At 31.9% G+C, this 13,523-nt stretch overlaps 1 protein-coding gene across 3 annotated transcripts in view; it reads left to right on the forward strand.

Moving 5' to 3' along the window:
- The window catches only part of DPYD (dihydropyrimidine dehydrogenase), a 728,688-nt gene that overhangs the window by 162,963 nt on the left and 552,202 nt on the right, over window positions 1–13,523 (forward strand). For all 3 annotated transcript variants that reach the window (XR_001145843.1, XM_004689753.2, XM_012730164.1), the window contains exon 4: window positions 3,003–3,090. Coding sequence is in view for 2 of the 3 variants with exons in the window: in XM_004689753.2 (XP_004689810.2) it covers window positions 3,003–3,090 (88 nt within the window). In the remaining variant the exon portion in view is untranslated. The remainder of the gene's footprint in view (window positions 1–3,002; window positions 3,091–13,523) is intronic.

Here is a 13,523-nt window from a genome sequence, read left to right on the forward strand (position 1 = left end):
ATTGTAATGCAGTACCTTTCTGATTTGGTACAGTAAATGTACTCTGTAATATCTATTATGGCATGGTCAAAGGATAATTTATTGTCAAATAGAAAAATAGGTCAACACTAATGTCACTTGATGATCAACCCCCCCCAAGTTTAATAAAACATCTCACCAGTATGCATTCCAGTGCAGTGGTTGATATTTTATTAGGACTACCTGGCTATAGCAGTAGTGTAATTACTGAGCTGTCAGAGTGATAAGTGGGATTAATGGCAGCCTGATGCACTTTAGTCTGCAGAGCGCTTAGAGAATTGCAAGATGGTATTATTATCAGAGTCTGCCCATTCTGGCATATTCATGGCACCAAAGAAAAAAAAAATGCTACAATTCAGGTTTGCATTGCCCTGCCTCATTAACATCTGACATTTCCAACAGCTGTTATTTGTGAACTAGCTCAATAATAAAAGGAGAATTATTTGGTAAAGAGGCTTAATAACCACAACTAAAAATCCTTACATTGTCAAGGCTGTTAACTGAATATGTTTATGTTGAATTTAAGATTTCTCTGGAAAATTAGGAACAGACACTGTGCATTACTTTTGTTCATTCATACCTGCTGACATTATAACTATATTTTAATTGCCTTATTATTCAAGTTGGGTATAAAGGATAAAGAAAAACAAAACTATGTCTTCACTAGGAATAAACAGATTCTATATAATATACATAAATATACATACAAATAAATACATGTATATGTTTATCTATCTATATCTATCTATCTATCTATCTATCTATCTATCTATCTATCTATCTATCTATCTATCTATCTATCTATCTATCTATCTATCTATCTATCTATCTATCTATCTATCATCTATCTATCCAGTATATTCCTTTACTTGTGTGGAATGGCAGATATTTAAAAACTGTTGATTTTTTTAAATAAATAGAAGATATTTAAGATGGCATGTTATTTGCTAAATTTGTAGCTTTTTTTTCAACACACACTAGAAAATCATTTGTAATCAGTTACTGATTAATATATTTACCCACATGAAGGTACCACATACAAGTATCACTTCATTTCAACATGAATGACAAAATAGACTACTCATTATGCTCTTTTTTCATTGTTGTGCAATGTATGCTACTGATCATACTTTCAAGAAATTCTTTTTGAACTCAGTGACAGTGTTTTAGTGATAAAAAAATCATCTGTATGAGAAGATAGGAATTCAACTAAATGATAGATGTGAATCTAACAATGGCATTTAGAGAAATGATAGGGGAGAGGTTTAATGACTACATTTCAGAGAGGACAATTGATTATGAAAAGCCTTCGGTACTCATTGTGTAAAATTTAATTTAGAGAGAAGGCTAAGGGCACAAACCAGAGAAAAGAGATCAGATTTAAAAACAAGATATTAATTAGGTACTGAGAAATTGGTTCAGACAATGAAGAGAACTGTCCTGCTCACATAAGAATGACAAGGAGACTGGTATTGTTTTCTTGAAGGAAATGAACCAAGATGGAAGTGGTTAGAAAATGAGCAGGCTAGTCACCTTTGATACTGAGCAGTGCAGGGTCATTCTTAGTGAGGTTCTCAGAGAATTCTGGTCTGACAAATGTGACTGTGGTGTGTCTTAAAGTTTTAGATTTCTAGCTTCATTTTTTTTTTTCTATTCACTGTTTCACTTAATGCCAGACCAGTTTCCATTACCTCACCTACCTTCTCATGTTCTTTTCTTTCCAGACCTAGTCACATTCAGTTTCTTATATTGGACCATTTTCTTTAGTATCCCCCTCCTCTCCAAATCCATTCCTTCTTTACTTACCTTATGCCCACTCAGTTTTCAAGGTTTCTTGTAGATATCCTCCTCCCGATATCTTCTTACTTTCTGCCTACAAGATTATTGTTCTTCTTACTGAGTTTCATTGCATACTCTTTTTACCCAAGTTCACACTGACCACAGTGACTACTACAGTTCTTTTATATGTCTGTACTTCCTCAAAATTGCTAAGTTCACAAGAACAGAACCAAGGTAGTTTTGTTCATTAATTTTATATTCTTATTATCCAAATTCTGCCATGGCACAGGGGCTCATTTAATATTTAAGTGAAGGTATAAATGAACAAAAATGCATAAGCTAATATTAAAATTCAAGACTATTTCAGCCAGTTGTCTCATTCCTGAAGTATTAATTATAGAGTCTCACTATGTGGATCTAATCATGTGTATCAGAATCACGTCAAAGTCTTTTTACATAAATGTAGATTACCAGGCCTGAACTCTGACACGTGAGAGGCTTCTCTATAAAAACTATGGCAGTTCTGAAACTTCTAGGTGATTCTTTAGCATGCTGAAGTTTAAACATGTCTGACTAGTGCTCCCAGAGAAGCAGTTTCTTGGAAGAGATTAGTATGCAGGGAATTTATTAGATTAACATCTATATAACAGTGAAGGAATCAGAAATGCACAGATATAGCCACAGTAAAAGCCACCGTAGATTACTACAAGCTTGTTTTCCAAAAGAGGAGGAGACTGGACCTCTAACCACCCTCAGTGACCTGTAATTAGATGTAGGATGCCACTGGAATGGGGCAAGACCTTGGTAGAAACTGTTTTCTTAAGCTGAGGGCACTGAAGCTGGAAGAATAAAAGCTTCCGTTCTGAATGGGTGTGGATTTGGGGTTTGAATTGAAGAACCTACTACAAGGTTCATTTGCCCTGTTTATGGTTTGTAGGTTGAAAACCATTGGAAATTTGCAGGGAACATGTAATGATGAGAAGGAAGGTAGAAGGAAGTGGAAGGCAGAGGTGGAGGTTACAGTTGGTCATATGAGAAAACAGGCCTTTGCATTTGTAAAGTATCTGTGATCTACATGGCATACAAACTTTGTATTGTTAAAGAATGTATTCTTTATGCATGTAAATGGATATATGGTATCAAACGTAAGGAATAGATTCTCAGTGATTTTATAGTTTCATTAACCTAATTATTTTATTTCCTAGATGTCTGAAATGTGCAGATGCACCCTGTCAGAAGAGCTGTCCAACGAATCTAGATATCAAATCGTTCATCACAAGTATCGCAAATAAGGTAAATTCAGACTCAACTTTGCAAATGAATATTATAAACAGCATATGATTTTGACTTCTACCTGTTATGACTTGTCATTAAAGTATAAAGCGTAAAGCTTTTCTTAGCAAATTGAACTAAAGTACTAAGAATATGATTTTTGTAGGCATGTGAAAATGTGGCACATTTTGTTAACTAGTCTGTTCCAATTTGTGATGTGATTGTTGTAAAAATCATGATATTTACTAAATAGATTTGCTCTGTTAAGCTTGCTAAGTGCTTACACAAGACACATATAAAACATGGAATATCTTTGTTTTATAATGTACTTTTGGTATTAAGTCTGGCACAATTAGACACATGAAGGTAGTAGCATTTTCTACCAAAATTCAGTAATTTATTTAATATTTGGTATAATTCTTACAGATTAAAAGAATTGTAGTAAAAATATCTAAGAAAGAGGTTTTGTGGTCATGAGAAGAACAAACAGAATTTTGCTCTTTAAGTTTTTTTTTTAAATCAATATAAGGTTAAGTCCATTTTTTTCTTTACTAAGTAGATGGTTGTTAAAGGAACGTTGTGAGCTCTTAGTCTTATAACAACTGAAAAAAAAAAAACAAAAAATAAAGTGTTCCTGTAGGATACATTTTTTCCCCTTGAAGATTTAATATCTATGTTCTAAAATACTGCAAAGCTCCCATAAGAACTCCTTCACAATCTTTTTTTGTGTAATAATTGTTATTTCTTGGAAATGAAAATGCTCACTGGAAAAGTAATATGTACCCCATGTTCATTACCACATTATTTGTGGTAACACATTCATCTATGAATGAATAAATAATGAAAGAAAAATGTGTGAATACATGTGCACACAGATACACACACACAATGGAGTATTATTTAGTCATAAAAAGTAATGAAATCTTGCCATTAGTGGCAATAGGGATGGACCATGAGGGGAATATTCTAAGTGGAATAAGTCCGAATGTTAATGACAAATGCCTTATGAGCTCACTTATGTGTGGAACTATACAACAAAAAAAAAAAAAAAAATCCATACAAAGAACAGATTGGTGGTTGGCAGATAGGGGGAGCGAGTCAGAGGTTGGACCAGATAACTAAAGGAAATCAAATGGTATAATTATCCAGTTATAAAATAAATGTCATAGGGATGTAGTACACATTGTGACTATAATTAATAATATTCTATTGCATATTTTTAAATTGCTAAGTGTATAAATTTTAAAAGTTGTCATTACCAGAAAGAAATATTTTAAATATGTATTGTTATGTATATTAACTAACCTTTTTGTGGTTATCATGTTGTAATACATACATTTATTAAAACATTATACTGCACATTAGTGTGTTAATTATAGCTCATCAAAAAGGTTATTTTTCAACAGTATCTAAAAAATATTTAAGGATAAAAATGATAAATTTTTATAGCTTTAGGATTTCAAAAGAATAAATGTTATTGCATAGGTATAGTTGATGGTTTAATCTGCATGAAATATTTATTAGGATTTAAAACTAGACTGCAGTTTTAGATTGGCCACTTATTGTAAACCCAGGGAAAATAACATATCTCTTTAATTTACAAAGGAATGATAGCATCTATCTTATCTTACAAGTTTGTGCTAGAAACTTAATATTCATATGTGAAATTCTGTAATATAGTTGTTATTCAACAATACCTTCTCAATGTGAAATTATTAATTGCCCAATATGTACATTATGGTAAATACTATATAGATAATTGCTGTTTCTGTAGCTATTGTTATTTAATGAGCATCAACTGTCTGTGAAGCACATTATCAGACACTAGCTATGAAAGGATTCTTGCCTTTAATAGTTCATAATCTATGTGGGAAAATGGAAATATTAAATACACACATTCAGTAGAACTACTCAGTATGTGTAAAGCCAAGAATGTTGGCATATATATGTAAGATTAGGAGAAGTGTAATGCATTCACTGTGGCTAGATTGGAGCCCTGATTTTTGAAGGAGTCATGTGAAAGAGGCAAGGCAATTAGATTTGGATTAGGTTGTGAAAATATTTGAATGTCATGCTCAATATTTGAGACTTAATCCTATAGGTAGTAGGAAGTCATTCATGGTTTATATTTATTATGTAATTAAGATGTATTTCAGGAGGAGATCTTTTATTAACATCATAATACCCCAAATACTCACCTTCACTTATAGTATGTGAAAATAAATAACTGATGTGAAAGCAGTTATAAAATCTTGTTTGTTTAGTAATGGCTTTATGAGAAAAGAAGTGAAGTAAAATGTCTAAAGTTTGAATTCAAAAGTATATTTACTAAAATTGTCTTCAAAGTAGCCCTCTTACTTCATGCACAAGATGATGTTTTGATTATTGCATAACATTTTAGAGCATACCAGCTGCATAACTTCAAGCAAATAAGTGCTTGAGTGCTGGCTAATATTCCAAAATTTAATTGTGCCTTTGTAGTTCTGATTAGTGTACACTCCTTTCATAGAAGGTCTAAATATACTTCCAGAAAATATACAAAAGGGGTCTATTGGTTTATAAAATGTCTTAAGCCCATTAGATTCCTTTCTATTTTGGGAACTCTTTCCCTGTATTCATTCATTCATTCATTCATTCATTCATTATTGGGAACTCTTTCCCTGTATTCATTCATTCATTCATTCATTCATTCATTCATTCATTATTGGGAACTCTTTCCCTGTATTCATTCATTCATTCATTTATTTATTCATTCATTCATTCAATACTTAAGCATTGCACTTAGTTGTATCTTTAAACAGATTTCCATAGGAAGACATGGCATTTGCAGATAATTGAAATTGTAATGTTTGCCAAGCAAATTTAAGGAGTGCAATTGTTCGTAGTGTTTTATTGAAACATCATCACAGGGATCATCAAAGGTCAGAGATTCTTGTTCTAAAAACTGCAGCTTTTCAAGTATTTACTAGCTATGTACAATGTGGGCTGTCCTGTAGGACTCTGCCAGTGGACTGGGACTCAGGAGGGGGGTTCTTTCCAGGTTGAGAGGGTAATTGAATCGCTGGACTCAATGAGCCTTGGGTCTCTTTGAGAAAAGGATGTCACTTGTGTTGTATTGTGTTAGGTTTCTGTGAGTCAGTGGAGTTTAGGCCAATACTTCCATTCTTTATTTTCTTACAAATGGGATTACAGCTCTAGTTTCCAAAGGTACACTCAATGCTATTGTACCTCCTCAGTTAGTTTTTCACTGTTTAGTTTGTGCAGGCTGTTGTTTGCAATTGTATCTCTCAATTGGAAGTACACGTTTCAGAGTCATCAAACTGTGAATGCTGGGTTATATTTCTTGATAGTTTTTCTTTGAAAAAACACTATTTTTTATAACAATCCATGTGGTCAATCTATACATGTAAGGGAAAGATAACTAAAAAATGTTTCTCCATTTCATAAAGCTTTATTTTATACAAGGGATAGTTTCTGTCTTCATATGTTTACATTACATTATAAAGCATTGATTTTCCATTAATTTTCATTTTAACTAAAATCTGTACTCAGATTTACTTGCCTTTTATTGTATATAAATGAGCTTTAATAATATACCTAGCACAGATTGACAAAATGACTCAAAGAAAAATAAAAGTTTCATCCTTATGCTAACTACTAAAATCTGTCAGAAGCCAGAGGATCAACAAAATTTAACCAGTAGAATGTATTAATAAATTCTATTGACAATAATATTTGTATTTTCAAAAGTTATATGGGAACGAGTATATGTTTATTTGTGAATATAAGTATAGATATGTAAGATTGTTACAAAGTAGAAGTGCAATCTGCAGATTTAGTCTATCTTCTTCTTGTGGTTGCTTTTCAATTTTAATGATTATCAGATTTTTAAAAAGCTTTATTTATTTATGCATACAAGAACTGGGGTACAGGCCAGAGAGTATGGGGAGTGAGAGGATTCACCAGAGTCAGAGCTGGGAACAAAACAAGCAGATCTACTGAAATGCACTGCTGAGGGGAACAGAGGATGGGACAGGAGAAGTCTGCAATATCTTGTGGGTCACCTCCCTGGTCCAGGATCAAACTCATACTTCAATGGCTGCAGATAACCTCATAGTGCTGCTCTTCCACCTGTTGGGCCACCAGGGAGGACCCCAATTATCCTTTTAAGCATTGCTAACTTTCGGAATAATTTTCTAAAACAGTTCTAATTGCATTACATCCTTTCTCAATGAACTTCCAGTGACTCTCTAGTGCCCAGAAACTAATATCTAAATACTAATGTCTAAGTACATAATCTACAATATAAACCTACTGGAATTTCTCACACTAATCGACTGGAGAAGTAAGTGTATGAAAAACTGTAAGGAAACTCAGTGACTTTAAAATATGTAATTATTTGAGATACATTAAACAAAAAGATCAGATTCCATGTTCCTTTGTTATATAAACATACCTTCACCTATTGCTAGATTTTGATTATGAATACCTTTATATATTCAAAGATGACTAACTGAACCTTATCTATTAGCTATAAAGTGGACTGAATAATACAAAACTCTACCCTAGTAGACTTCCAGAGAGTAAACAAAGCATTATTCTGAACTGTATGTCGGTTTTCTTTAGATGAACTGACAATTTTTGAGTTATGTTAAAAGATCATATTCAAAAACTGAGTATATTCTGAATTTTACAATTAATCCATAAATTTGTATCAGTTGCTGTATGAATATTAATGGACCCTGCAGTGCATAGTAAGATAATATAAATTATAATTAACTCCGTCCCATTTATAGCTTAATATTTTCTGGATTCCATTTATTTAAAACTTAATACATTAGTGTTAATATTTTGTTGTTCAGTATTGTTCACATTTACATTTTTGCCAATTTTCCTCATTTTTTTCTTTTACATGTTAGAATTATGAAGGGGATGGAATTTTGATGGTGGTGCAGATTTTTCTTCTAGGATTACTTTAATAAGTTTTCATTTAGTGAGGGTATGTTGGCAAGCTCTTACCTTCTGAAAATGTTTTTGTTTTCATATTTCTTTACTTTGAAAACAACTTTCCCTCTCTTTAGATTTCAGGGTTGGCATTTACTTTTTTTCCCTTTAGCTTATGGAAGATCATTTCAGTGTCTTTTGTCATGCATTGCTACTGTTTGAACATTAGCATAAGTCTGAGTATTTATGGCCCATTTAAAGATTTTATGTTCTTTAATGGGAGCTGTCTTAAAGATTTTTTTTTCCCCTCTGAAATCAATTCACTTTTACAAAAGTTTATCTCAGTCTGATTACTTTTTAGTTACCTTGCTTAATTTTCATTGGGATTCTTGACTATGGATTAATGTCTTTCATTACTTGGGAAACTTCATGATTTCTCTTTTGTCTTCATGGCACTATTACTCAATGTGTGTTAAGTCTTTCAGCTTTATTCCTTATGACTTCTATGATATCTGCTCTTTTTATTTTGGGAAAGTGAGGGCATACATTCTGGTAAATTTCATTCCATTTTCAGATTTACTAATAACCTCTCTACTACTTTCAAATATGTTAAAATGGTTACTTAGATTTTGAGCTACAATTTTATCTTTGATTTCTAGTTTTTAAAAATATTTATTTAGGGTACAGGTCAGAGGTGCAAGGGCAGTGAGAGGATTCACCAAAAACAGAGTGGGGAGCAGAACAGGAAGATGGAGGAAGTATACTGCTGAGGGGAGCAGTGGGCAGGTCAGGAGAGGTCTGCTGTGCCCTGTGGGTCAAGGGCAGAGGATTGAACTTGCACATGCTGCATCCTAACCCACTGTAAGGGAGGGTCTTTTTTTGTTTTGTATTTTAATACAGTTTAAACTCATTGCCAGCTTTTTGTTAAGTCTCAATGCCTATCTGTCATTTTTTTGAAGGATATTAACATACATTTATTTACTCTGAGAATTCCACTATCTAAAGTCTATTTTAATTTTATTATGCTGTTTCAGTATATTTTATAATTTCTTTATATGTTTAATCTTTTTGTTGTTGTTTTGGTTACTTATTTTCTTTGAATATTTCTCTGTGGAAATTCTTTGAGACTGAAGTTTATATACATACTTGACTTTCGATGTGGTTTGCATTTGTGATGTTTTCAGAGGACCTGTAAATGGAAACCTTTGTTTATCCAGTTTGGCAAACATCTTTAAGATGATTCAACTTATTTCTCTGGCTGATTGCTTGGTCATTTCAGTCCTTGGTCATGACAGCTCATGAGTATTTTCAAGATGACCAATAATATTTTACCATAACTTTAACTTTTAAATTGGAAGAGTCACAGCATATGACTTTTTAAAAAAATAAACAGAGAAAGGCAAAATTACTAAATATCTAATAGGTAGTCTAGATTTTTCCAAATAAATTTTTAGCGACAAATACTGGAATGACATTTGGGAGGGATGAGGGAAAAGATAGTTTTGAAAAATAAGAGGTAGATTTGTCATGTCAGATAGAGAAGGTATTTAAAGATATACATAATAAAATAATATAGTATTTGCACATGAATATGTGTTTTGGGAACATATGAAAATGTGAAATAGAACAAAGTAAATATTAGAAGAGAACATTTGAATTCTTTGGAAAATAATGTGTTCATTTTTAAAGCATTTATGGTTTAATTTTGTCTATACTTTTAGAGCACTTCATCAGGACATTCATTTACCTGTACTAAACTTTTAAAAGCAAAAAGAAACATTGAAGGCTAATACAAAGTGGTATATTCTGTGAGAGCAAATTTTACTACATATATTTTAAGGTGTACTTTTTAAAAAACTTAATCAAACTTGAAACCAAGTGAAGATTTTTATGCAAGTTACAGACTAAGCGGTGTCTTCTCTGATATCAGAATTCTGAATAATTTAAATGAGACCACTGATCAATAACCTCCTATGATACTCAACAGAAAGGAATGCAAGAATTATTATATAATGAAAATGTATTTGAAAATTATATAAATATATTATGTTGTACCAGTAATGCCTTATTTTGTGCTCTTCTGGAACAGAAGTACCATTGAAAACTAACCATAACCTGAGGAGTGAAGGGGGGAGTGAAAAAGTGGGGCAGGAGCGCAATGGACTAGAGTTGAAGACTGTGACTGCTTTGGTGGTGGGAGAGCTATGGTGACCACACTTTAGGGAAGGAATCCTGTCATGTGAAAAAAATTAAAAAGAATGTAAAAGAATAAGAAATTAAAGTGCTGCCATTTGAAAGCATATGTCCAATAATATTTAATGTAACAACTGTAGTAGTATTGTATGAGATAAAAATTATAATGCCTATTAGGACAATTAGAAAATCTCTTAGGCTATAATTACATGATGGCATATTATGAGACCTTTCTTAAAAATGCATTATAAGGTTTATTGATCTAGATGCTTTATGTCTTTTAAAAAGTATATTGCTTACATGGGTGGAACTGGAAACGATCATGCTTAGTGAAATAAGCCAGAAAGAAAAGGAAAAACACCGGATGGTTTCTCTCACAGCAGGAATATAATGGACAGGCAAGAAAATAATGATAATGATGAACAGCTATACACCAGAGACATTTTGTGGGGGTGAAGCGGGGAATGGGATCAAAAACAGTGGGGGGAGGGAAATGCACTGGACTATGGTGATGGCACAAGGTGATTTTGTGATGGGAAACCCAAGGAGATTGCAACTGAGATGGAAAAATGCACAAAAATATGTAAAAATAAACTAATATAATTTTTTTTTAAAAAAGAAAAGTATATGAATACCATGACACTATCTTTAGGAAAAATTTCAATTCTTATATCAGCCAGCCAAAAAATGGCATATATGTACATAATTTAAACTCTTTCCCACTCTTGATTGAGGTTAAGAGGTAGTAACAAGAAATTATGGACATTTTCCTTATGTTTCCGTAGTATTTAATTCTATGCGTACTTAATATTGAAATTAAAATTACAAGTTAATATTCAATAATAAAATAAGATAGCTGAGTGGTACCTAGAAACATTTGGTATGCCTATACCAATGTTTTGTTGTAAAGGGAAGATCCTTCTGGCTTTTTCAGCTATGTCACTAATAGTTCTAAATCCATTTGCTAAATAATATATTATTTTCACACATTTTGAAATGCTACCTTTATCATATAAGAATTCCATATTTATTTAGTCATTTTATGTTTAAAAATTTATTTTATTTATGCATATAAGAATTTGAGTGTAGGTCAGAGGTGAGGTGTAAGGGGTGGGTGAGAGGATTCAGCAGAGAAAGAGTGGGAAGCAGAACAGGCAGGTGTACTGAAATACACTGCTGAGGGGAGCAGCAAGAGAAACAGGAGAGGTCTATTGCACAATGTATGTGGATTAGCATCCTGATCAGGATCTGACTCAGGCCGGAGTAGCTGGGGGTAGCTTGATAACAATGAGACTTAAAGCCTGAAGCACCAGGAGGCCCCTTCCATATATATTTATGTTTATTTTCAAAACCTCTGTGCTGTCTGTCTGCTTTTGACAAGACCAGGTGTTCTAATCATTATGTTCTGCAATATCTTCACATTGATTAATATCATACTGATAACATGTTTGTTTTCAGAATGTCCTGATTTCTACTACATATTAAACTAGTTTTATGTAATGAAATAAAACTCTACAAAGTAATTATTGAACATTGTGTTCAGCCTATAATATATGTTAATTTAAAATCATTAATGCAAATGTATGCCTAACTTGCCTTATTCATTTATCAGTTGATATAACATTAACTGAATTTCCCATTATTCACCCTTTCATTTTAGTACATAACTTATTGTTGAATCTGGCAAATGTTATGATACTAAATTTGCTAATGTTAAATATAAAGATAAGGTGTATCTTCTTTATGTGCCATGCTGAAAAAGTAAGTTATTATACTCTTTATTGAATAACTTAAACTACTGTAAAACCTAACTTGCTTTGGTTTTATAATATGTATCAATTGATTTTTAAAAATCTTCATTTAATTAGTTTTAATCATAATCAATACAATGCATTATGGTAACTGCTTTCCTTTATATTTACTCCAATATTAAACCTATAACTCAAATATTGTTAGTCAAGCCATTAAAATAATAAACAATCTAAAATCTAAAATTACTATCAGTATAACTGAGAAAATATTGTTATAATATATTAAACAAATTTTATATGTAGCAATACTACATTTTTCTGTACATGTACAAACACATTTTTAAACATTAGCCTTTGTGTTTTGGTTTTCAAAACCAAATAATAATAACATAAGCCATGTTGTCCTTACAACATTTTATTTTTGTATAATTAAGACAGTGTACTATATGGATTGACACATGAAATACTAGGTAGTATATTTTAATATTTATTATAAGTAACAATGTAAGAACCTGGACGAAAGGAATTTTATTCTAACGAGGCATCTCATTGCATAGAACAGCCACCTCGTTGTATAATACTTGAAACCCAGCACATTTAAGTGATTTGGGTTGGTGATTTGTTCCACATCACACACCTAGTTGACACTGTAAATGAATTTCCTGAATTCTTGATCAGTTTCCATTTATCAGAATTACACTAAAGTATTTTGATAAGGGTATGCATATCATGAGCCCTGATTAAATAGAAGGACTAAATAAGTAACACACTTGCTATTGTGATTTTTATTCCGATGAACAGTATTTTGAATGATGAGTAAATGTATATCTTAAGCTTCATCTTAAAGAAATTTTTTAGTTTCTTAGAAAGCTACCTCAATAAATTGAAAAATTTACATAAGTTGTTATAAGCAAAATAATTATTATTTTGGTTGCAGTAAGGATTTAAATTTAGTTGGTTGGAATGTAGAGTTTTGTAATAAATGCATTTGTGCCCATTGCACAATCAGTAGCTCTGAGTTGACTTTAGGAGCCATAATATGATAAGCACAATATGCTAGACATGATAAATGCCAAGGCACTTGTCAATTAACAGATTTTTAATATTATAGTCAGTTAAGATGACATCCTTATAAAATAGTAAGATTTTAAAAATCTTACTTATATAAATTTTATCATTGTTCATTTTTGTATAATATTTCATTTCTCCTATTAGGTATCATCCCTGTAAATCCCCACTAGTACACCTGTGTGTTTGTCACTCCTCTGTTTTGAACCCTCTCCCTGCCTGTTAATTTTTTTTAACTAATTATTTTTTCTTGATCCCTACAAAATCCTCTAAGTGAACCCATATTTTTTCTTTCTGACTTATTTCAGAGCACAATCTCTTCTAGCTCTATCCATGTTGCTGCAAATGACATGAGTTTATTCTTTATGATTGCTGAATAGTATTCCATGTTTATATATACCACATCTTGATCCAGGCATCTATTTTTGATCATATAGATTATTTCTGTATCATACCTATTGTAAATTGTGCTGCATTAAGCATGGGGCTATAGGTATT

This window comes from Condylura cristata, unplaced genomic scaffold (assembly GCF_000260355.1).
Source record: "Condylura cristata isolate star-nosed mole 26May11 unplaced genomic scaffold, ConCri1.0 scaffold00026, whole genome shotgun sequence".
NCBI classification, from domain to species: domain Eukaryota; kingdom Metazoa; phylum Chordata; class Mammalia; order Eulipotyphla; family Talpidae; genus Condylura; species Condylura cristata.